Genomic DNA, 25,214 nt, shown 5'->3' with positions numbered 1-25,214 from the left:
CATTTTGAAGATCAAAAGGATCACAGGCTACCATAGAGGTGGGATGAAGGGGAGGGATCCAGGACACTTGATATGTGCGATGTTGGGAGACAGGGGAAAGCAGAAGATGACAGTTTAGCTAGAGGGCAGGGGCATCTCACTGGCAGGTTAGCCAAGAAAGGGAACATAGAAGAAAGGGACAAGCTGGCTAGAATGTATTTGGTCTTTATAAATGCTTCTCTACTGTAATGACATGAATTGTACCCAGAGCAGTTTATTTTTTTGCCAGCTGTAGGACTAAATATGCTATGCAGCCTATTTCTTTTGCTTTAATCCTATTTTCCTCTATCCTCATTTCTACTTAGAGCAAATCGATCCTAACCAAGCAAACTGCTGCACCCACTTGAAGCCCATTTAAATCAATAGGGCTCTGCCTGGGAGCAGCAGAATGCTTTCATAGATCAGAATACAGAACTGTGACCTTAGATTGTTTTTAAGGTTCAGTCTCTGTGTTATGTCCTTAAAGAGCAGAGAACTTTCTGCCCCTTCCTGATAAGGGCACTTGGGCATACCTAGTACACTCTGCCAAGGAAACCCTCTAAGTGTATTCAGTAGGAGCACAGGGAAAAGGGAACCAAAAGGTTATATACAATACAAAGTACAGCAGCACATTTCTAGTGCCTGCATGCAGTAAGTATGACTAATGCAATTAAGACTGCTGTAAAAAGAACAGAAAGCTTATGCTGAAACAAACTTGTTAGGCTCTAAAGTGCCACAAGTACTCCTGTTCTTTTTGCGGATACAGACTAACATGGCTGCTATGCTAAGACTACTGTAGTCCACTATGCAAAGAATTTTGTATGTAGCATTTTTATCTCATCTTTGCTGAGCTTGCAGTTCAATGCCTACAATAAACTGTGCATGCAACACATTGCCAGTGAAAAAAGCATCAAGTGACAGCGGGCACAGAACAGTGAATGTAGTTTATCCCTGGTGCAAAGCCACACCCACAAAATCAGACCCTCACTCAGGCCTCAATCTTTCAAGGGGCTGAGCATCCTGCCCTCCATCTAGTAAAGCATCTGAGCACATGATTAACTTCAAGTAGGCCCATTAATTTCAGGGTTAAGCAGGTGCTTAAGTGATTTGCTGGATGAGGGCCAGCCCTGATCCCTTAATGCCTGTAGAGCGCTGGGGACATGTCAAGTGCTAATGTCAGCATGGCAAAAACTCTCCCTCAGGGATGTCAGTTTTACCTTTTCTCTTGCGGGGGGGGGGGGGTGCTATGGCAGCCATTCCCCATCACATGCAGGGACCCCGGGCAATGTCCCGCCTGCCCCAGGGCCCGCAGCCGCGCAGGCGCTTAACCCCCTTTCTCAGCCCTCGCCAGTAGGTGGCAGCCGCACCCTGTTCCCCGCCCGCGGCTCCTCGGCCCTCCCCGCCAGCGCGCGTGCGGCCCCGGCCCCTCCCCCGAGCCGGCAGCTCCTGACCCACATTCCAGCGGCGCCGCAGCGCAGCCTGTTCCCGGTGCAGCCGAACCAGCGGCTCATTGCGGCAGCTGCCGAGGGGGGAGAGGCTGGTGAGCGGCGGCTCTGCGGCGCTATGGGACCGTAGCACCCGCCGCGGGCAGGAGAGAGGTGAGGGAGCCGCACGGGCGCCTTGTAAACCCCCCTCCTTCTCCCTGCACGCGGCCGCGCTGCCCTAGACGGAGCCCGGCAGCAGGGTGCCCTGCCAGACAGACCGAGCAACAGTGTGTATCTCCCCCCCCGCGCGCATTTTGCATTTCTCCCCGGCTCTGGTTGTGCAGCCTCCCGGGCGTGGTGCATTGTGTAGCCTGGCAGCAGCCGCCTCCCGCTCTTCGCTCTCAGTGGCTGGACCTGGGCTCCGTGCAGGTCGCCTAGCGACGGAGTATCTGGTCCTGGAGAGGCGCGAGCTCCTGGGGCGCAGAGGGTGCGGGGTCTCGCCTGGCAGCACCCCGGTGCCATCCGCATCGCAGCCAGAAGGGCAGCGGCTTCCCTGCCCGCTCCGTGAGCCGGGAATGGGGGGATGCTGCGGTGATCGCTGTAGGCTTGTGGCAGGGCTGTAAACACTAGTGTGTGGAGCAGTTTCTTTGAGCTGATTATCTGATGACTCTGGTGACTGTGGTTGCAGCCTGCCTTCGTGCTCGGGCAGCCCATATCGCCTTTCCCAGGTCACTGTCAGGACAGGGAGTAGCCAGCGAAGGTAAGTGCTGGAGAAAAGAGGCTTTTATTTTTATCCTTGGCAGAATGCGTTACGTTTTTATAGTGACTGTGTGTAGCCCAGTGACACACATTTGTAATCCCCCAGAGCTGGCATGAAACGTCTCCTTTTCTTTTGGAATTTAGCTGAGTAACTGTCATTAAAATCATTGGAGTTAAAGTTTATCCCTTTACGTTTTGGATTTTTGGATTTCAGTGGGATTTTATGTGTTAGAGAAATTAGGTTGACTCTTGCACTTAAGCACACAAACAAAACATCCTAAAGCACTGAGAGGGAGGATAGGAAATTCTGGGCAGATATCCAGGTGTCTTGCTCTGCAGCGTTTGTGTCATGCAGATGGTTTGACAACCATCCTAATACAAGTGGAGTTGCCAATATGGTGGAAAGCAGAGAGAAACACCTGAGGCCAGATTTGATCTCAATTGCACCATTGTGAATAACTCCACTGAAGTCAATGGAAGCTGTGAGATCAGAATCAGGCCCCTTGGGGTGCTTATCTCATGCAAACCCCCATTCATTTTAAAGTTTGCTCTGAAATCACCATAACTGTAATCTTCAAGTTTATATCCCCCACCAACCTCTACCCTTTTCCTTGCCCCTTCCTGCCTTTTTAAAAAAAAGTATTAGAGGAAAGAGGCCACTGTGTATTCAATAATTGATGAGAAGTACTGTTACTGTGGAGTCCCAGCAGCTCAACGTTCAGATAACAAACAGTTCTGGTGACAAAGGCATTTGAAACAAAGGAGCCATTTTAGAAAATGCTTGAGATAAATTATTTATCTCCATGCTTTTGTGGTTGTAAACCAAGAGATCACTTTTAAACTGGGGGTACCTTTTTGGAGAATAGAAAACTGAAGTAACAGAGAAATAAAATAGAGGAAATAGTTAAATTTCCTTTCTGTACTACAGCATATATTTCCCAGATGCACTGCTACTGGCTTATTGTCATCTCCTGTTTCAAACATCTGGTTACACAGTGAAAGAACTATTTTGTGTACTTGTCCAGCCATGAATAGTTGAAATGGTTCAATGTACATGTGCTGCTCATCTTGCTTAATTGAGCACTGATGCCTACTTGTAGTAATTTCTGTGAGGATATATTGCATGCTTTTCATCCTGTTACATGGTGATAAATAAATTAGATTTTAGGAGCAGTGATGACAGTAGACAATAGCATCTTTCTGTGGTTACCTTTAAAATATATTTGGGATAGTCACATTTCTAAGCCAAGCATGGAGAATCCAGATGCAGTGCCACATATTTGAATTTAATGTCTTAGTTTTTAGAGTTGGTGAAAGCTGTTGCTAGAAATGTTAAGTGTGGTTGTCAGTTTCACTTTTGGAATAGATTATTTATTGCCTACCTAGATTCTTGCCTGAAACTGATAGGCATTGTTTTTCAGAGATGATGTATTTCACATTAAGACAAATAGCCATTTGTAGAAAAAACTTCAGGAAACCATTGAATATCAATGAATGCTACAGATTTCCCACAAAACACTGCTAATTTTCCTGCTAGCTTTGGTGCATTTCAGGGAATAGGCCTGTATATGAAGTTTATATAAAGGGGGAGGGATAGCTCAGTGGTTTCAGCATTGGCCTGCTAAACCCAGGATTGTGAGTTCAGTCCTTGAAGGGGCCACCTAAGGATCTAGGGCAAAATGAGTAGTTGGTCCTGCTAGTGAATGCAGGGGGCTGGACTCAGTGACCTTTCAGGGTCCCTTCCAGTTCTATGAGATAGGTATATCTCCATATATTATTATTTATTCGTTATCATGTCAGCAGTGTAAAAAGTGCCTCTTAACCCTTTGGGAGTTAGAGCCCACAGGACAGGTGTTGCACAAAGTTTTAGTAGGTAGATACTGTCCTTAGTTCTATGTAGCAAAGCATTTTGTTAAGTGACAAAAGATCTTTTTCTACTGACCTTGCCACAGAATCGTAAGCCAATGAGACTAGTACTGCTAACACAGCCAGAATGCTAAACCATACTTAAGCTATGGCACTTCAAGGCTGTGCTGCACTAGCTTTTCTTTTCTTTTAAAATTCCCATTGTTGCTAGCAGGTGTAGCTCAGTAGTGGGAGCACTAAGGTACACAAGGTTTCAGGTGGCTGCTGGCAAATTAAGTACCTTGTATTCTAATCCTGCTCAGAGTAGGTTTGTATTCAGAGCTGAACTGTGATCAGCACTGGCCCAGCTGCAATCATTATTAGCACTGATCCTGCTTTATTATATAGAGGAGGTATAAGATGCACAAAACCAGACCAAGGGGAGCTTTATTTGCTCCATGGGCCACTTGCAGCACTAGCAGAAAATTGCAAAGAGAAAAATCTGGGCTGGCTGGAGAACAAGGCCTACTGGTTCTAAATGCTGCTGGGTCTTTGGGAGAGTTAGTCTCTGTACCATTCATGAATGTCTGCTAAGCCTCATTGAGAAGAAGGTTTGTCTGATACTCCTCAGTAGTCTTTGTTGCTTGATGGTGTAGATCATCATAAGACCGCAAGCCCAGGGAGAGCAGAACATTTCTCAGGAGTTTATGGAAGGAAGGAGAGTCCTAATCTGGATGAGCTTGCTCGAGTGCTGGGAAAGAAACCAGGTGATTTGGGGAGATTCAAAATGAGGAGTGAATAAAATGAAGGTGGATGATTGGACTTAGTTGAAATAAGATGGAGAGTGGGGATCACTGATGCTGGTGAGGGTAACACTGAGAGTTGTAGGTTGATGAGGGTCTGAGAAGAAAGTTTGTGGTGTCAGGAGGTGAAGAGAAGGAGCTGAGAGGTTCAGAAGATGGTTTGCAGACTTGATGTATGACAAGAGGGAAATTGTGACTTGTTAGAGGTGGTTGGAGGATTGGGCCTGTCTTGGAGGGGGCCTAACAGGTACAGGGGTGCTGGAATCATGATTCTGCACCCAAAATGAATTGTACGTATAGTCTTATAGCTATGATCTCCCCCCTATGCCCCCAAGTGCTACAATACTTACGAAGTGCTTTATTGTTATTGGTTGATCCTCACAACAGCCCTGTGAGGTAGGTAATTGTAATTATTATCTGTCAGCTATATCTGGTGAGACTGTGGTGCAGAGATTAAATGACTTGCCCAAGGCTGCAGAACAAATCCGTGCAAGAGGCAGGATTAGAACTCTGGAACTCCTGGCTCATAACCCAGACCAAAATCCCTTGGATGATGCTGGCTCTTCATTAATTCGTTGTTCATTCACAATTAATGCTTTTATGGAGGCGATTGGGGAAGGAAAACATCAACTGGGGAAAACATAGCATGCCTGTGAAATTTAAAACCTAAAATAAATAGTGATACCATTTACCTCTTACATAATACATGTAAACAAGTCTCTAATTACAGCCAGTAGTATGTGTCTGTGTCTGAAGTCATTCAGTTTAGAGAAAAAAAAAGAACACATATAGGATCCAGGTCATTCTATGTTCATGATGCTGCTCTACTGTTGTATGAACCAGGAACAGGTTGCTTTATGGGCCATTTCCAAAATACAAAGACATTAATGGAAGTCTTTGCATTGACTTCAGTGGGCTTGGTATTGGTTACCATGCAAATATGATGGAAAAAGAAAAATTATGGGATCTGTGCTTCTTGCCCTCCTCTACAGTGTTTCAGGTCATGAGAGTACATCCATCTGTAGTGTGGCAACTTCTACGTCAACTATCCTTTATGATCAGTGTGCCAACAAGGAGGACTGGCACATGCTAAGAATGGAAACACTTTGGGTACAAACCAGTGCCTGTAGTTCTTGGAAGTTCTCCTCAGTTTCCATGACTCTGACGTGGCGATCATCATACTAAACAGGTCAGCTTTTCCCCCAAACGTACCTTGACAAAACTACAGCCCTATTGATAACTGACATTGTTCAGTTACCCTGTTTCCTGCAGGTATCGATAACATTGGTGAGCTGGATGTGTGCAATGAAACAGGTTCTGGTTCTTTGGAAGATAACTGAGAGCATTATTTCTTTGGGTAGATTTTTCCCCATTGTTAATTTCTTGGGATTTGATAGTCCCTGGCACAGGCAACAGTGAGAAAACATGAGGAGAGCTGGTGTGGGGGAGGCAATGAGGAGAACTCTCATCGCACCAGCCAAAGAGGAGAGGGGAGCACAGCTTGCCTAAGCCAGGGAGGAGAAGGGGAGCTCTCCCTTTGCTTCTAGCAGCAGATATGGAGTTATGCTCACCCTCATATCCTTTAAACCCTGGGCTTGAGCTAAAAAGGAAACAGTGACTTCACAACAAGCCTCCCACGCATCTACTGTGTATGGAAGCCATTCCGCAAGGGCACCCTGGTCAAAACTGCAGGGGGCCTTTGTGAGGTGGCCATGTTTCTTCTTCCACCTGTTGCCTGTCTTATCTGTGTAGATTCCGGGTTCTTGGGGGCAAGAACTATCACTGTTTTTGTACCGTGCCCGGCACTGGATAAAGATAAAATGAAAAACCTTATTCAGCTTTGTATTGTGCAGAAGGGGAAATGTAGCACTGAAACATTCATTGTGTTACATACAGATTGCATGGGCACAGCTATTGCTGCTTCCTATGAAAAAGAGAAGGAAAAAAAATCAAAGTAAGCAGAATGAAACTGAAACTTACAAACTAAGAGCGATCTGATCATTTCTGTGTGGGAAATCCAAATGAAAGAGAGGGGATTCCTGAGTTTCATCTTGCAGAGTTTCCTCACCACAAGAGCAACTGATGGAACATAGCTCATGTCACGTACATTATCACATACGCTATTGTAAAAGTATTGTAAAAGCCTCTTTCACAAGTGATGTTGGTGCTCATAAGAAATTCTCTACCCTCCTATTCTTGTGATGTCTGGAACTTCTACATTGGTGTTACTATGTTCTATGGAGAAATTATTTGGTTTGTATACACAGTCCAAGAGGACTCATTCCGTAGTATGACAAAGGTGCAGGATCACTGCATCGTTCGCTGCAATGCAACCGTAAGATCTTTCTCCTGCCAAGGTTATTGCTATCAGCTTCATCATGTAGATCACAATCTCTAAGATGGCATGGACTGTACATCCTTACTGAATTCTCATCATATTTCCTGTCATAAATTTTCGGGAAACTTGGGCTTCTGTGACTGCTCCCTTTTTTTCCTTTTCAATAAAAAAAAAAAAAGACAATGAAACTAATGTTGAAAATACAACTATGTAAAGTGATAAAAAGATGGAGCTAGAAAATTTTGCCCAGAACCTATCTACCTCATGGGCTGAAAATATCTTCACCTACGTATCCTTTGCAGTGTAATGGTTGTGTTTGTGTACAACTGGATTTTGAGTAATATAATGGTAATGCTTTCAATCAACTTTCTATTTAATGAACTTTTTTAAAAAAAAGTCATTTACTGCTTATTGTCTCTTGCTTTAATTATAGCTTCTTACTCTTCCTGACTTTACTCCACTTCTTCATTTCTTCAGTAGATCATGTTGTGTATCTTGTATTCCTTTTATCTTCCTTTAATCACTTACAGCATTCTCTTCCCCCTGCCATATTGTGTTCTTTGCCTCCTTCCTGACTCTATTTACACCAAAAATCTATTTGTCAACACTATACTTCCCCCCCCCACACACACACACACACACACACCAAGTCTTACAAGTAGCTTGGAAATTTTACCAGACACTTAACAGCATAAGAGGGGTGTGGGAGTGGGAATAGTCACTGCCCAGAGATAACACCCTGATGAGAAACAGCCCTTTCTTTCCACACACCCCTTTCCCGGTTGTTGGGAAAAAGGTCTGGTGTGTGATTTCCTATCAGGGTGCTGTTCCTGGACCCTGCTTGATTTTGTATTTCATATCAGTCTCTGCCTGTTAGTTGAGTGATAGATTGGAATCTCTTTCCTGGTTTCCAAAACCTTGTTTCTTTTGCAGTGGAGACCAAGCATTCTGTCTCTGCCCTTAGCCCCCTCAAGCCTCACTGAGGCCTCAGTTGCCTAGCTGCTGTTAGGATGGGCTGTTTCTGCTACTCTCTGTAAATGTTCCCAGTACCCATCTCAGGTCATAGCTTCCTTGTTCAGGTTTTCTTCTTCCATGACTAGCTTCAGTGCCTGCCCCTGGTGCTGCTCAGAGCGATCTCAAGCAGCAGAAGAGTGAAATTGACCTAATTCGCATCAGTTCTTGGTTAGTCAGAGAGTTGTGAATAGGGACATTGAAAACTGACAAGACTATGGTGATTGCTGTAGGTTGGGAGAAATGATCAGGAGCAGCAGAAGCACTGAGCCTGTTTGCAGCCTTGGGAAGTTGCCCCTGAATCAGTTTATAACAGGTTCACATTTGCCATGTTTGCTTTACAATCTACAAACTTCTCAAATAAAATTAAAGCTTACTGGCTGCAGAAGTTGAAAGCACTTGGTTGGGAAAACTTCCTACTCTCCATAGGCATCTAGAACTCTTTCAGACCCTGTTAAAACAGACAGAGCTTGCTCTACAATGTAATCCATAAAATGTGCTTTGCTGTGCATTGTGCACACAGTCAGGGCTCCCAGCAAGGTCACATACATACACACAGAATTGTTCTGGTTTCCTCAGCATGCAGAACAGTTCACTGAGCACCAAGCAGGAGCCAAATCAATAGGCCATAGAATTTCCGAAATAACTGTTTCTCATTTCTGAGTCAGCTCAACTGCAGACTCATCAGAAGTTCATTGGATTGCTCTTTAGCTGTGTCTGGGGTCCTGCAATCCTCAGAGGGACCGTGATAAATAGTTAACACTTACATAACACTTTCCATCAGAGGCTCTCGGTGCTTCACAAAAATAATGTTCCTCTGTGCCATCCTTCTGCTGAACTGTTGTATACTGGCTCACTTTCCTGGAGTAAGGTATATCCTGGGTCCTGTTGCAGTCATTTGGCTCCATGAAATGTTAACACAAGGATAGTTTTCTCTCACATACCCCTTTTCAGCTTGTCTGCCACTTGTAGCATCAGGGTAAAGTTGTCACTACCACAAAAGCTGTCTGGATGCAATGGTAGGAGAGCTTTTTACCATAGGAAGGATTTCTGCTCAATCAATATGGGTCATGTTGGAGTTTCCCTGAATTTCTAGATTGATGCTGCTGCATTATCTTCCTCTTGCCTCAAAGGGCCGTCCTGCGTTGTCCGGTTGCATCTCTTTTTGGTAAGACTTAGATGTTCATGTCAATTGTTACCCAAAATCAGTGTGAAGGCAATTAAAGTGCTTATTGACTGGCAACTTGTTCAGCATTGTGCTAATCGAATGGTTAATTTAATCCTGTTTGCTCCAAGCAAACCTCACAGAAGATACTAGTAAAAACTTGTCCTTTATATAATTCCACTGAATTCAACTAAGTTACACCAGGGGTGCATTTGGCCCTTTGACTCATTGTTAGCAGAAGGATGCCAATGTTTCGTTCCCATAAACTGTTGTGTAGTAGGAATTGTCAAAGCTCTCAGGCAGTCTTAGAATTCAGTTGCTTTTAGGAGTCAGTAATGGGAACAAAACTGGAGCAAAGGTACCATGACTTCAACTCTTGTAGACAGTAAGCAGAGGACCAAGAAAGCAAAATAAATTACTAAAAATTGGGCAGCAGCGTTTTGCAGTTTGAAACAGTTGTCCAAGTGGCTGTTTGGTGCTTGTGATGGTATTCCCGTTCTGCTGTGCTACATTTTTGCCAGGGCAATCTTTAACAGAGGACACAGTGAAGTTAGAATAAAAGAGGCAAAATTCATGGGGGAGTGTGTATGTGTGTATAATATAAAATATTTTTAAACAAGTCAAATCTCAGACATTGTATGCAAAATACAATTTAACATTCCCTTTGTAAAAGTACAAATGACAGGAATATTGCACATTGGATGATAATGGTTAATTTTTAAAAAACCTACTGTAGTGAACAAGCCATGAAAACCATGAACTTCTTTGAGTGCACCTTTGTGACTTTCATAAATGCAACCAGATATTTATAAAATGTCTTTATAAATTACTTGGCATGAGAAACAAGTTATGAAAGAAGAGTGTTGAAACTGTCGGGTTCTGAAATTTTTGCTGCTTTCCGAAGAATAAACTTTCATGTAGGCAAGTTTTGTCCTTTGCCATGAAAGAGTTTGACCTCACAATGTAAAACCTGGTCATTGTTACTCAGCTAACCAGTGTTGTCAGAAACAGTTCCAGCCAAATCATGCATCATCTGTTCTTCTGCCATGGAAAAATCTGCACAGGGCTAGGAAAGCTTGAGTTTAAATCTGGCATCATCTGTGACGTTGTATATACCACCCGACCAGGGGGTGCTCTGGAAATGCAGTGTTTGAACTTAAGCTGTGATGCTGCTGGATAAATTTGAAAAGCTCAGTATTCTACGGATTTGGGAAATAGAAGATTGAATGAGTCTAAATTTAAGCTTCGATTTCCTGTTTAACTGCCTGGCATTGCTACCCAAGATACTTAGATTATTTTCTTTGTTGCCTTGGTGGTAATATTGTATCCATTTTGGAGCAACTAATACAGTTTGTTTGCTCAGGGGCCAAGTTGAGGGAGGGAGAAATTGTGTAGTTTTAGCTCCAGCCGCAAACCATGTTGCTGCCAGCCACTTGAGATGCCAAAACACCATTGCCTGCAAATGATCTTCCTGATAAATCAGTTCCCTGTTATATCTTGCATGCAGTGATGTCAGCTGACCTCTTTTTTGCTATTTGTGAAATAGTGTATACGTCAACAACATTAACTAACACAGAGGTTCTCAAACTTCATTGCACTGTGACCCCTTTCTGACAACACAAATTACTACATGACCCCAGGAGGGAAGACTGAAGCCTGAGCCTGCCCGAGCCCCACTGCCCTGTGTGTGTGTGTGTGTTGTGGGGGGGGGGGCAAAGCCCAAGCCTCCGCCCCATTGCCCTGGATGTGGAGGACCAAAGCCCAAGACCTAAAGCTTCAGCCCCAGGCAGGGGGCCTGTAACCTGAGCCCCCTCACCCAGGGCTGAAGCCCTCAGGCTGTGACTGTGAGTAATTGGGCTTGGGCTTTGGCTCTGGCGACCCCATTAAGAACAGTTTAAAAACTGCTGCACTAACATCATTAGGTTTCAGTGATGTGCCTGTCTAAGGTGCTTGCATTGCCCAATTGCCATTGTATTTGAACACCTCACAATCTCTAACATACTTATCTTGCAACGCCATTTTACAGATGGGGAATGGAGGCTCAGAGAGATGGAAGTGACTTGCCCAGGGTGTCAAAGGATGTTTGTGGCAGAGCAGAAATTGAACACAGTCTCCCACAACCTAGGCTAGCGCTATAACCAATGGACAACCTTCCTCACAAACACTCTTGAGGTGAATGAGGAGCATCACACCTTTTACAGATATTGCTCCAGACTGTCTGCAGCCAGAGAGCTTGCCTGCACTTAAAATGCTACAACAGCAGAGCAGCATTTCAGTGCAGACACTACCTACACTAATGGGAGGAGGGGGAGTTCTCCCCTTGGCATAAGTAATTCACTTCCCCGAGAAGCAGTAGCTAGGTCCATGGAAGAATTTTTCCATTGACCTAGCACTGTCTGCGTGGGGACTTAGGTCAGTTTAACTATGCCATTCAGGGAGGTGTGGATTTTTCACACCCCTGACTGATGTCATTAAACTGACTAATTTGCTGATGTAGATCATGTCAGAGGCAGAGATCACTATGTTGGTTAAACGTAGTTCACGATGTGTCGGTTACTTTGCAACCATAAGGACTAGACTTAATACTTTTTTAATTGAAAAAGTTTAGGTTCTGGAGATTCTAAAATGGCTGACTCTCAAAACCAACACAAACAAAAACCTTGTACAATTCCCGTATTTTCTTTAGTGAGGCAGTTTCAACAACAAATGACATGATTTGTGCTGATTATCTACATCCCATTAAAAAAAGGGACCAGCAACAATTGCAAGTTTTCTAATGATGTGGAGTCATCTCTGTCTTCAATGTGGGTCACCTGTGTATTGTCAGGACACTGCATTTTCAGCACTGATGCTTTCTTATGACTCAAACATAAATCTTTGAAACTCTACAATAAGCATTAGTGAGTCAGATGAGTTTGCTAGTCAAATGCATGCTTAGGCCTCCGTGAAACAAACAAAACTGCCTTGCTTTTCAATCTTTTTCTTTGTGAAATTAAATTTTATTTGAATAGGGTGATTTTTCTTTCTTCAGTTGTGCCCAGGGGACCTCTTTTTTTTTCCTTAAACAAAACCACAACTTTAGAGTCAAGATGTGAAATCTAGCAGTTTACCTTTGATTTATCTCTGCCTCTAGCAAATCTTAACCTTTCAGATTGCTGTTGGTTTCCATCTAGCATGGCAAGATATAATCAACCATAAGAATCATTTAAGAGCTAAAAGTCAATATTTCCTCTAAACTATATTTTTTTCTTTAAAAAGTGTCTCATTGCTGCTAATCCAAGATGTGCTGTAAACCTTTATTTATAGCATTTTCTTCTCTCTGAATCTTCCAACAAATCTGGTAGTATGTGCTGCCCTTGTACCATACCACCCATGGAGGTGTTTTGTTCTTGTTTTTTGCACAGAAAGACAGAAATGTAAGCATTCCTGACTTACAGGCAACCAATTTAAAGAGAAATTATCAATTTCCTTCTGATATCTCTTTGATCAGAAAACGAGACCACAAGCTGAGTCTCTTTCACTATCGCAGGACAGTTTTCCAAACATAGAATTAGGTTTAGATGAAATGTTTCAAGCTAATTGAATCACATTGTTCATAAGTAGCATACTTTAGTTAAAATTATGGTGTGTGACTTTTTAAAAAATCATTGACAAGTTAGTTTTGCTGGAAGCAGCTGATATACTGTTGAGTTGTTACATTTTTGTGGAAATGCATTATAAAGATTCTAGGCGAAGATAAATTGTAAAGGAATAGTTCTGGCTATTCTAATTTGTTGTAATTTCATAAATAGTCTAGTATGTATCCAGTCCAGACCAGGTACATCTTCCTGCAGTGTAAGAAACCACTCTCTAGAAGTGAATACTGCTGGGCTCCTCAATAAGAACAGCATTTAAGGTGGTGATACAGATAAGAGGAAAACTACTTTGTAATTCTACTTCTCTGAAGATGCCATTTTACAGAAGTCTCGGCCCCAGACCTAGTTTCCCAGCATGTCTTAGTGTCCTGGGGGTCAGTTAACTTGCTTGAGGGCAGCAAAAGCAAAGTCTGGGTCCCTGACTGGCCACCCATGCTGAGCATGGATACTACCCACCAATCACAGTAAGTTTCTACACCTACATGGGAGTTGGGACTCAGGACCAAGAGACCCCTGTACCAGCTCTGCTCTCTTTGGCCATTTGGGTGAAGTCTGGCTGCCTGCCTGTAGCCAAGAGGAGCAATAGATGTGCATTCTTGAGGCAGTAATCTTTGCTGTCATCTCATTCACACCAAAGGCTTCCCATACTTGGTGTTGGGCCAGATCTATGCATTTGGGGACTAGCTTTTTAAAGTTCCTAGGGTGAAATCTTGAACGCAGTGAAGTCAGTGAGAGTTTGCCATTGATGTCAATGGGGGTAGAATTTCAGTCCTAACCTTTGTCCTCTTTTTTTCTAGAACTTGTTTAAAAAGAAAAAAGCTAGTTTTGTGAGTAATTTCAAAGCCATTTAAGTTTCAAATTATTTGAAATGGACCGATTTTTAAAAAATTTTTAAAATTTTTTTTAGACATTTTTATCTAAAGTAACAGTTCTGAAACTTTAGCAACCCAAGGACCCCCATTTTGATTTAAAAAAAAATTGGGGCTCCCCAAGCCCCCCTGCTCAGTTCTGGCCCCGCCTCTTCTCTGAGGCCCCACCTCCGCTTGCTCACTCTCTCTCACTTTCACCAGGCTTCAGCAGGGGGTTGGGTGGTGAGGCCAGGTGGTATCTGCTCACTGCCCCTAGCCACAGGCACCATCCCTGCAGCTCCCATTGGCCATAGTTCCTGGCCAGTGGGATCTGCAGAGTTGGTGCTTGGGGTGGGGGCAGCACACAGAGACCCCCTGCCCACCCCACCCCCAGGGACCACAGGGATGTGCCAGCCACTTCCGGGAATGGTGCAGAGCCAGGGTAGGTAGGAAGCCTGCCTTAGCCCCACTGCACTGCCAGACTTTTAGTGTGCAGAAGGCTCTGTGAGGGAGGGAGAGAAGTTGATCAGTGGGACCCATGGACCCCCAGGAACCCACAAGGGTCTGCAGACCCCAGTTTGAGAAACACTGATCTAAAGCATTATCAATAGTGCCCTACCAAATTTACAGTCATGAAAAATGTGTCATGGATTGTAAAATCTGGTGGTCTTGTGTGCTTTTTGTACTATACTACACAGATTTCATAGGGGAGACCAACGTTTCTCAAATTGGGCATCCTGTCCAAAAGGAAGTTGCAGGGAGGTCACAAGGTTATTTTAGGGTGGTCGCGGTATTGCCACCCTTACTTCTGCTTTGCCTTCAAAGCTCAGCGGCCAGAGAGTGGCGATGTTGGCTAGGCGCCCAGCTCTGAAGGCAGTGCCCTGCCAGCAGCAGTGTAGAAGTAAGGGTGGCGATACCTTACCATGCCATGGTTGCCACCCTTACTTCTGCTGCTGGCAGTGGCTCTATCGTCAGAACAAGGCTCTCGGCCAGCAGCCACTGCTCTCCAGCTGCCCAGGTCTGAAGGCAGCACCGCTGCCAACAGTAGCACAGAAGTAAGAGTAGCAATACTGTGACACCCCCCTTCCCATACACAGTAACCTTGTGACCCTCCCCAACTCCTTTTTGGGTCAGGACCCCTACAGTTACAACACCATGACATTTCATATTTAAATAATTTCATGATTTCATCTAACTATTTTTAAAATCCTATAAACATGAATTTTGACCAAAATGTACCCTGAATTTGGTAATGCCCTAATTATCAACATTTTTTTCATTTGCCAAAACAGTTTTTTTTCATAAACACATGTTGTTGAGGTATTTGCTTTTAAAATAGTAACTTTGATATGAAAAAAGGAAGAAAAACACCAAACTAGTATTGACCTTTTTAAAACCACTTTTTGAAACAGGCCAATTTTTAATTATAAACTTTTCAAAAACTTCAGACCAGCTCTACTTTTTCCACAGAATCTGACCTTGACGCCCATGAAGACAGAAGGTTTCACAAACCCGTAATACTAAGGATTCCTAGCACTGCAGCTCTGAATTTTTGGGTGCAGAACCATAAGTGCATTTGGTCTCCCTTCTGGAGCTCTGGTAACAGAGAAGCAGTCTCCAACAGGAAGCTCCTTCACTGACCAAGTTCAAGAAGGAACTGACTGGGGATGCTCAGAGAGCAATGTATATGCTTAGCATGGGGTGATGTATGACAGCCGATAGAGGGCCTAGATTATGTCCTGTTCCTGCTCCTACTGTCATTATGAGTCGGAATATTTTAAGACTAAAGGCTGTTTCATTTATCTCATGCTAAGACCCAGCAATGAGAGTGCTGTACAGATTATATCTTTAGACGTAAAACTGTGGGGGGAGGGCAGTTTACGTCTCCTCCAGTCTTGGCCCTTCTTTCCCATTTCACCTGCACTTGATATTGTCTAAGGAACATGAAAAGCTTCCCTAGGGAGCTTTAGAAGCCTGCCTGAACCAGAGTTTGTTGTTAGCCTCTGTCCACCCTTTCAAGCAGGTGTCACAGCAGGCAGTAGCAATTACAGCTGTATTCGGGGGACAGCAGCATGATTCAGCCAGTCAAAAACAATCTAAATGGACTGAAGCTTTCACAGTTTAGGGATCATATATTTTTAGCGAACAGCATGATGTGATCCAACCGGATAGCTATGTTTTTATAAATGGAGCACTTGATCTTTTCTTAGCAGCAGGTGACAGTATAATATTCAGAGATGTCAGAAAGAGGAAAGGAAAATGCTCACTAGGTGGAAGAAGGCGAGTGGGGGAGAAGTTTGCATCAGATTAGCAGTATCATTTGGTCCTGCAAAAGTACATGGAGTCAGACTTTCCAGGGGTCAGCTTCCCTTTGAGCCCCCCCAAAAAGCTGCAAGATTTTCAAAAGGATGCTGAACTCTTCAAAATATTGGGTGCCCAATTGTGTGAAAATCTGGCCTTTAATCAGAAGCCTAAATTTGAACTGAGTTCTTTTGAAAATCTGGCATGTAGATAATTAGATTTTTTTAGACATTTTTGCTTCCTCTGCCTTTTAAAAACTGTGGTGTAGTTTATTACTGGCACAGAATGTGCCACCCTGTTGGCGGTTCCCTTTCCGTAATGGACGAATGGTCCCATATTTGAAGTCTGTAAAGTGCTTTTGGATCCTTCTGGATGAAAGGTGGCAAATAAAAGATGTGTTGTTGATCCTTTTGAGTATTTTGCTGTGTAAAATTAATAGTTGAATTCTACATCTTACTGCAAGTATTATTTCAGGGTGAAAACAATGCTACATTTTAGAAGCTTATGGAGAAAAGAGGTTGCTGGGGAGAGTCCCAGAAATCTGTAGTGTACAGGCTTGCTTCCCAGAAACAGACTTCTTATCTGAATTCCACCCACTGCTTTCAGCTAACTGGTAATCACAATGGAACTTAACTAGGCTTGCCTGTCTTAGAAGAGTCTAGTGGAGATGCTGAGTAAAATGTGAGGAAGTAAATTGCAAGACAGCAAACATATCACCTCAAGGATCTTGGTGCCTGGAAGGGTAGTTACTGTCTTGTCTCCCATGTATGTCTCAGATCAGGATCCAGTCATAATACTTTGCACTTATTTAGTGCTTTTCATCCGAGGATCTTCAAATACTGCTACAGATGCTCAAGAAGGGAGGCTTACAATGCCCTTGTGAGGTTAGGTGCATGTTTTTTTGCAGTTACAAATGGGGACGATGTTGCAACTTCACAAGTTCCAAGGAAGTCTATGGAAGAGTTTTTGTTGGGAGGCATTCTTGCTCTTAGTCCTGGGCTTTATCTAAGAAAATCTGTAATCTGAAAAAGAAAGGCATAGAGCAAAGTAGTATAGGTAAGATTTCAGGCTGAGGACTTGAACATAAACTTACTATTTTTGTTGGAATTAGAATTCTTAAAATAATTGCAGGAAGTATGTAGAAAAAATACATTAACAACTGAGAGTGTTGAAACACTGTTAGACCTATTTAGTAACAGAGATATAATTTTTTTCTACAGCATCAGTTATTTCTTCAAGAACAACTTTATCTGTGATTGGTTGAGGAGGATTGTATGTCTGGAACATCAAAGCCACCACAATGAAGCACTTCCTGAGGTAACCCTTCTCCAAAACTATGTCTAATGATAACTCATTTCCTTGTAGAACAATTTTGCCCTATTTTGGCCCTTATCTTCTATGTTACTTGTGGAACATAGCTTATTATTGGTTGCTTTTCAGCCACTTTGCCACTACCATTTAATTAAAACTGTCAAAATGCTAGATTGTATTAGAACTTCATTTTCAGTTGTACAGAATATAGGGACTGGCCTATTGAATCGGATCAGTGATCCATCTAATCCAGTGGCATGTCACCAGTACCTGATGTTTCAGAGGAAAGTTGAAGAAACTCACAAATGGACAACTAAAGAATGATCCGTTAATGGCAGAGAATCCCTTTGGTACTGCAGATTTCAGTATTGTTACTTAAGGTTGAGCATCCGTAATGGTCTGGTACCTAAGCCAATTTCACTGCCCTCACTCTTTTGTTTAAATGAGTTTCTGTCACTATTTCTCTCAGCAGTGATGTAGTGTTAAATTTTATAGTGTAGGAGCCTTGAGAAGTGATCTCAAGTTAGTAATTCTGTCACGTGCGATAGGGTTTGAATATGGGTGCTTTGTCTTACAGTGACACAAGGTAGTTTAGATTTTGGAGGCTAATGTTTTACCAAGAAATTTTATCTAATTGAAAATCTGCACAACAGCAATTGCGAGCCTTCATGCATTTGTAATAAATACACGCACATCTCAACATGAAACACACATAACTCAGATTTTATTTTCCAAACTTTAAGCTAGGTAGCAAAGCATGGTCAAAGCACACACATCCTTAGTCAAAGAGTCCATTGGCAGCACATGTAAAATACTGTCTTTACAACATTCATATTCTCTGCAAATTTCATATGAGGGCAAGATTCACTGGTTTGCTCCAGCTACTTTTGAGCTGCTCCATATAAACCTGATTTGACTGGCTAATCAGACTAGGGTGACAATAGTTTTCCACCAGCCCACTTACCCTGACAGCCTGCTGACACATCCCAGCAGCCATAACATACATCTTATTCACTGCAGCCCCCCTGCCCTCCAGTCCCTCATACCACAGGCCCTCAGCACTCCTCATTCACTCCTTAGCCCATCAACAACTCTCCCCTCTGCTGCTTACCCACTACCCCTGGGACTTTCCTGGCCATTCACCAGCACATCCCTGGCTCAGCACTCTGCTTCTGTCCCAGGTTAGGGGGATTCCTCTCAACTGCAACCACCCGGAAGCTTCGTTAGCTTCTATCACCAAGCTAACACACACAGCATAGGCCAAATTTGAGTGGTGAGTGGCATTGCAGTCTTGCACATGGGGTCACAGTGCCAGTCCAGTTTGGTGGAGGCAGAGGGGTGGCCAGGGGTGATGAAAGAACAGCTAGGCCAAACCTGAGTGAAACTGCAACCCTGCATGCCAGGTCGCAATGACACTTGCTCAAATTTGACCAGGCTGTTCCCTGTCCTGACGGAAGGGTGGCCGGGTCAAAAGGGAATGGCGTTACAACCCCATGCACCAGGTGGAATCCCAGTGGGCTGCTCTGTCCTGGATTTCAGGTGCCGGAGGAACACTGTGGACTACTCCAGCAGCACTACACCCTGTCTGTCACTGACTGTATATAAGCCCCCTAGGGAACGAGGCTGATGATTTAGAATTGTACGCACGCAGCTAGCTCTCTGTTTTTAATGTGCTATTAATAAAGCTCCTGTTTTAGTCCAGTCCAAATCAGATAGACAATGCCTTCATTTTGACTCATATAACCACTTCCCCATTGTTCCTTATTCTCTTCCTGTTAGTGACTAATTAGGGAGGGTTAGCATTGCCCATTGTGAGCATGGTGATGGACACACTTGAAATTAAAATAAATTCCTGTGGATGGCCAGAAGGAAACTGCCATCTCTCTACTTCATTTTATGATACTCCTAAAGGCAGTGAATGGAGAGAGTGAGTCTTGGGAGGCACTCAGATGCTGTACCAGTCAGAGCCAAATAAGTATCTGTTTGGGAAACAGTTTTTCCCTTTCATGGGGAAGTCTAACATTTTGAAATTACTTTCCATTCTGATTTGGATTGAAAAGTCAAAATAGCTAAAAGTTTCTGCAAAATGAAAAATTCTGAAAAGTTTCAGTTTGGAAATGTTGAAGTGGAAAAAGTGGACAGTTTTGAAGTATGTTTCAAAATGAAATATTTCATTTTTGAATTGATATTTCAAAATGAAACATCTCATTTTGAAGCTCCCCCATCATAAAATCAAAAACATTAATCTAAATTGACATTTTTCTTGGAATTTTTTTATCAAAATAATTTTCCAGTATTAGCATGTTTTTTAGTTGAAAAATTTCAATTAGCTTCGTTAAAGAGACTTAGGGTGATAGCGAGCAGCAAACTAGATACCAGCATGTAGTGTGATATCATTGCAAAACTGCAATGAAATTTGGAGCTGCAGATGCATCCTCCTCCAGGCCAGGGAGGTGATAATATCTCGGTTTAAATAACACTAGTGAGACAACACCTAGAAACTGTGCACAATGCTAGACATCTGTGATAGAATTAAGCGTGGCAGAACAGGAGCTTTCTAAAGTTGATATCTGCTGTTTGCCAAGGTGAAAGAACTGCCTCCTAGTGCAATCATTTTTCCAGTTAGGCTCTAGGGTAGTGCTTCTCAGACTATTTACCATTGTGGGCCACACATGCAGCTCTCTCTGTTATGGGGGCTGCATCCACACAATATATATATTACCTGTATGGCCCTAAGGATGTCACATGGGCCGCAGCTGTGTGCTGATTGGGCCACAGATTGAGAACCACTGCTTTAGTGTAAGGAGACTGGGTAGAAATTAAGGGTGATAAAGGTATTTTGAAGCTGCCTCTTACTGAGGGAGTTCATTTGAAGCAAAATGGAAACTACTCCATCCCTATGGACTTCCCAGAGTGGCAGCCATTGTAAAGAAGACTTGGGGAGAGAGCTGGAGAACAAGAATAGGCTCTAGAAAGAGCAGATGGTATGTGTGGCAGAGCTCTGACCTTGCTCCCATGGGTCCTGCGCTTCTGGGCGGTTTATGCTAGTCTCAGTGGTTCACTGTGACCCTCCACGTAGCCCTTCTCTCTCTAGGGCCAGGGTTACAGTCTACTGAGCCCTTTTCATCATAGGCTTGCAAGGAGGTTGGTGAGAGAACTCCCACAGTCTCTGTTCAGCCTCCTGTCCTGATGGGGGCCTGACTTCTCCTCCCAGGAGATGTTCCTGTAGTGGTGGGTTGGGGGGAACCCAGGCCCACTCTCTACTCTGGGTTCCGGCCCAGGGACCCTAATGGTAGCAGCTGTTGGCGGCCAACCTTTCACTGCCAGAGTTGCTACATTTCCCTGGGCCACTTCCCCACAGCTCTCCTGCTTCTCCCTTCCCTTAGGGCTCCCTTAATGATGGTTTGAGGGTGTCTTCATTAACCAACCCTTCAGCCATACTTCCTCTCCTCTGGCTTTCTGGCTCTCTCCTGTCTGACTGGAGTGAGCCCTTTTTATAGTATCAGCAGGGCCTTAATTAGAATCAGGTGGTCACATTAACTGAGTGGCCTCACCTGACTCTTTGCAGGTTAATTAGAGTCAGGTGTTCTCATTAGCCTGGAGTAGCCCCTGCTCTGCTCAGTCAGGGAACAGAAAACTGTTAATCCAGTGGCCAGATATCTGCCTTCTGCTATTCTGCTGTACCCAACTGGCCTGGGTCTCTCACATATGATAAAACATGTCTGTGTAAGTGCAGAGTCTGTGGCATGAGAGATTCTCTCCATTAATTACTGAGGTAGGTTCAGAGTGTGTATTAGAAGTATAGCATTAGAGTGGGCTTGTGGAAAGGAAGGATGGCCTTGTGGTTAACACACTGGACTGGGACTCAGGAGCTCTAGTCCATTCTGGCTCTGCCCCAGACTTCTTTGTGACACCATGGACAAATCACATAATTGCTCGATGTCTCTTCTCAGTCTGTAAAATGAGAAGTACGATACTTGCTTTCTCCACCTTTGTCTGTCTTGTCTCCTCAGACTGTGAGGCCCTCAGGATAGGGGCTGTCTCTGATTGTGCTAGATGCTGTACATATATAGGACAGAACCTCTAGGTGCTACAGGAGCTCAAGACACTAATTCATGTCCTGATGAGGCTAAACAAGACAAATATTAAGGGTTGTTATAGGACAAGTTTTCAGATAAGGATGAAGTTGTTGTAATTTGCATATTGGATTCTATGTGGTTTTTAATCTGTTCCTTTTCTGCTGATGTATTTTTGGGGGTTATTTTTATAATCTGTTTAAAATCCTGACCCATTCCTTTGATGATGTGGTTTTTGTATATATGGTTTGTTTTAATTAAATATCAAAATTTTCAGGGCATGCTATTTAAAGCGTATTCTATCAAAATAGGTTTTACAAAATTGATCACTTTAAAAAAGCTCAAGTAGAAAATATCCTTTAAAAGCGCTTCTTACACACAACTCAGAAATGGCTGAACTCAAAAATTACCTTTCCTCACTGTGAAGCAATCTGTCTTCCACCTGGAGGAGGAATGGTGGGTTAGCCTTGGAAAAGTTTTCAAAAACTTGGCATTGCATGTGAATGATAGTAACTCTGGCTGACATTGAGACTAAGTTATTATATGTAGGGCTAAGCTAGAAAGATTCCTATGAAGAAATTAGTTATGATGCTGCGCAGTGACACTTCATTTAATAAACTGAAGTCTTGCAGTGCTTGAGAGATTAAAAAGCACAATCAATCTTTCTCTGTATATATATTTGATTTTAAACCCTTCCTTCAGATATTCCTTGTCCACTTAATCAACTCATCTGTTCAGTCCCTTCCCATGATTCTGCCAATGAGAGAAAATGGACTTTGTGGCGTGTTTGGAAAGGCAATTTGCCTCTGGCGACCCAAAGGGGTAGCAAATGCCAGAGCCAAAGGTTTCTCATGGAGAATGCCCTGCCAGCAGTCCATCCTACTTAAAGCAAGGGGACTCCATCTTAAATGTCTCTGCTGATCACAGTTTTTGTAGGTCTGCACCTTGGGTTCTAAGGTAAGAGGCTCCAACCCATTTAATGACCATTTAGCAATGCTGAAACTCTGGCAGATTTTGGGGGGTGAGGGGTAGAAAGTACCCTCTGCTTGTGAAAGTGTGAGACTATTCCACATTCCAACCGTGGTCCAGCCAGCTAAAGACAATATATATTCATTGTATATAAGGGATCTGCTTGGATCTGCAACTTTCCACATTCTGCCTTTTAACTGCCCTTTTGCTTTGGGAAGGCTTCTCTGAGGATTTAAAAACTGGACAGACGCTGTTACTGAATTGAGACTGTCCATATGGTCAGATTTATGTGTGCACCTGACCCTTCACTCTTATTGTGCAGCACCAACAGAGGACTTATAAATATTGCAAAGAGCATTCTCATGGAGGGATTAATATAACCTTTCCAGAGCTTTCTTTGTTTTCATTAGTTCCTCCCCTTCTTTTGCTGGACAAACTCATGTGAAAAGCTCATTTGATCTGGGCACTCAGTTATCAGATAATTTAGTGGTAAGTGTGAATTTGATAAGCCAGCCAGAAGGAAGAGTTGTTTCTTGCTCTCGCTTTCTGATTCTTATTACACATGCATACTCTTGGGTTCTGTTTGCTTCAGTTTCATTTCCTGGTTCAACACGAGCAAGAACATTTTGAAGAATTTCCTAAAATTTGACATTTTTGGCAAAAATGGGAAAAGGATTTTCATAGAAAACATCTCCACTTTTCAACCAGCTCTGCTCACAACTTGGTCTTGGTGAGGCTGCCAAGATGTCACTCCCTTTTATTGTTGTTATTTCAGATACTAAAATATAATTACATACTTACTCTACTTAACACCTGCTGGAGTTGGCTGGAGTGCAGTTTTTCTCAGTAAATCTCTTTGTCACCCTCCCTTGGTCTACTGGTAAACAGCCTCCAAGCACTAGCAGATTTTTACAATATGTTATATGTCTTGCCCTGATCCCATCAAGTAAATTAAAAATCACAGAGGCAGTTGAAAGTAAGGAATGCGAAGGTGCAGCTCCCAGTATAGAATGCTTTTGAATGACTCTGTCTTGATGTGTTCCTTGGTTGCTATAGTGATTTTCCTCCACGTATAAGCGGTTGGGCAAATTGGAGTTCAGTCTTCCTTATGTCTGAAAAACTGTCTGATATGTCATACAATTGTTTAAAAAAAAAAAAAAAAGGAGCGATCAGGTTTGTGTGGGGCAGACAGATAATTCTCCTTGTAACTATGGCCAACAGAGAACCTTAACTGGTGATCCTTGTTTACAGCTGCAAGTTACACAAATAAAACGAGGACCAGTCAAATTGTACTTTTATGAACAATTCAGTGTAATATTTTTAAAGGGTTTTTCTTACTTGGAAAAGCTGCTGTTCTGTGGATGGAATATAGAAGTCTTTTGTTTCCAAGCTAAAATCGGAGTGCAGCTACTCAGTAACGGTACAGTGAGCAACTCTTAGCATATTGCACCAGCATCCAGCAGACAAAATGAATAAACATCATCCATTTTCTGATGTGACAGAAATAACAACTTTTCCACTGATTTGTGCCTCTCTGCAGGGAACAAAATAGTTGCATAGGTGTCTCGTGTATCTGCAGTAGGTAAAACTAGGCATGAAGGGAAGACAGTAAGGGTGGCAAACTGTGGATCTGTGGGATGGATTTTTAAACTAGAAAGTTTTTTTTAATTTACACCAAACTTAGTCATCAGCACTGGGCATCTAATTAAAAAGCATTCAGTTTACCAAGGACTCAGGCAATTGAATTTGTTTAATACTGATCTGTTCTTGGCTTTGAAAATACTAATCTTCCTGTGGCTCTGAAAAAATCATTTGAGACAAGAAGAACTGGGCTTGTTCCATTCATTAATTTAAGGTGGGATTTTCAAAAGCTCTCCTCACTGACCTGACTCACTGCTATTGAAATCAATGAAATGCTGAGCACTTTTGAAAATCCCACCTTTAAACTCTTGGGGGGATTACTTCATGCAGGATAGGATTTTTCTCAGATGTATTAGGGAATTTGGAAATCTTTGACTGAAAAGAGGGTTTGATCATGGATAAAACAAGTACTGTTGTCTGCAGTAAAAGAACTCAGTCATGATTAACTTGCATTTTTCATGCCTTTCGTAGTATCTGAAAGTGCTGAACAGGCCGTTAAGTCACCAGTCATTGACATGCAGCCATGTTTTGGATGGGACATAATATTTGTTTAACAGGGCATGGGAATACAGTAGAACCTCAGAGTTACAAACACCAGAATTACGAACTGACCAATCAACCACACACCTCTTTTGAAACTAGAAATACACAGTCAGGCAGCAGCAAAGATGAAGGAGGAGGAAAAAAAAAAGCAAATAATGTACTGTTAAACATAAGCTACTAAAAAATAAAGGAAAAGCAGCATTTTTCTTCTCCATAGTAGAATTTCAAAACTGTATTAAGTCAATGTTCAGTTGTGAACTTTGAAAGAACCACCATAATGTTTTGTTTACAACTGCGAACATTTTAGAGTTATGAACAACCTCCATTCCTGAGGTGTTCGTAAATCTGAAGTTCTGCTGTATTGCACAATGGTTTAGGACCAGACGGGAAGACCAAAGAAACTTTGGATAGATTATTAATCAAGTTGACCACACAGTGTTGAGATATGGCTTCAGTATTAACTTTGGTTGAGTCTTTTCTCAGGCTTTCAGTCTGTGTTTGACAATGGATGACAAACATGGGTCCCC

At 42.9% G+C, this 25,214-nt stretch overlaps 1 protein-coding gene across 4 annotated transcripts in view; it reads left to right on the top strand.

Moving 5' to 3' along the window:
- The first annotated feature begins 1,461 nt into the window (after positions 1–1,461).
- ELMOD1 (ELMO domain containing 1) overlaps positions 1,462–25,214 on the top strand; it is a 66,198-nt gene continuing 42,445 nt past the window's right edge. For 2 of the 4 annotated variants that reach the window (XM_050928220.1, XM_050928212.1), the window contains exons 1-2: positions 17,376–17,464; positions 22,237–22,491. In XM_050928220.1, coding sequence (XP_050784177.1) covers positions 22,364–22,491 — 128 coding nt within the window. In that variant the 5' untranslated portion in view covers positions 17,376–17,464; positions 22,237–22,363. Of the gene's footprint in view, positions 1,617–1,803; positions 2,203–17,367; positions 17,465–22,236; positions 22,492–25,214 lie in introns of those variants that run through there. The other 2 variants (XM_050928228.1, XM_050928233.1) reach the window with 2 other exon arrangements.

This window comes from Gopherus flavomarginatus, chromosome 1 (assembly GCF_025201925.1).
Source record: "Gopherus flavomarginatus isolate rGopFla2 chromosome 1, rGopFla2.mat.asm, whole genome shotgun sequence".
NCBI classification, from domain to species: Eukaryota; Metazoa; Chordata; order Testudines; family Testudinidae; genus Gopherus; species Gopherus flavomarginatus.
This window is presented reverse-complemented; position numbering and strand designations above follow the sequence as displayed.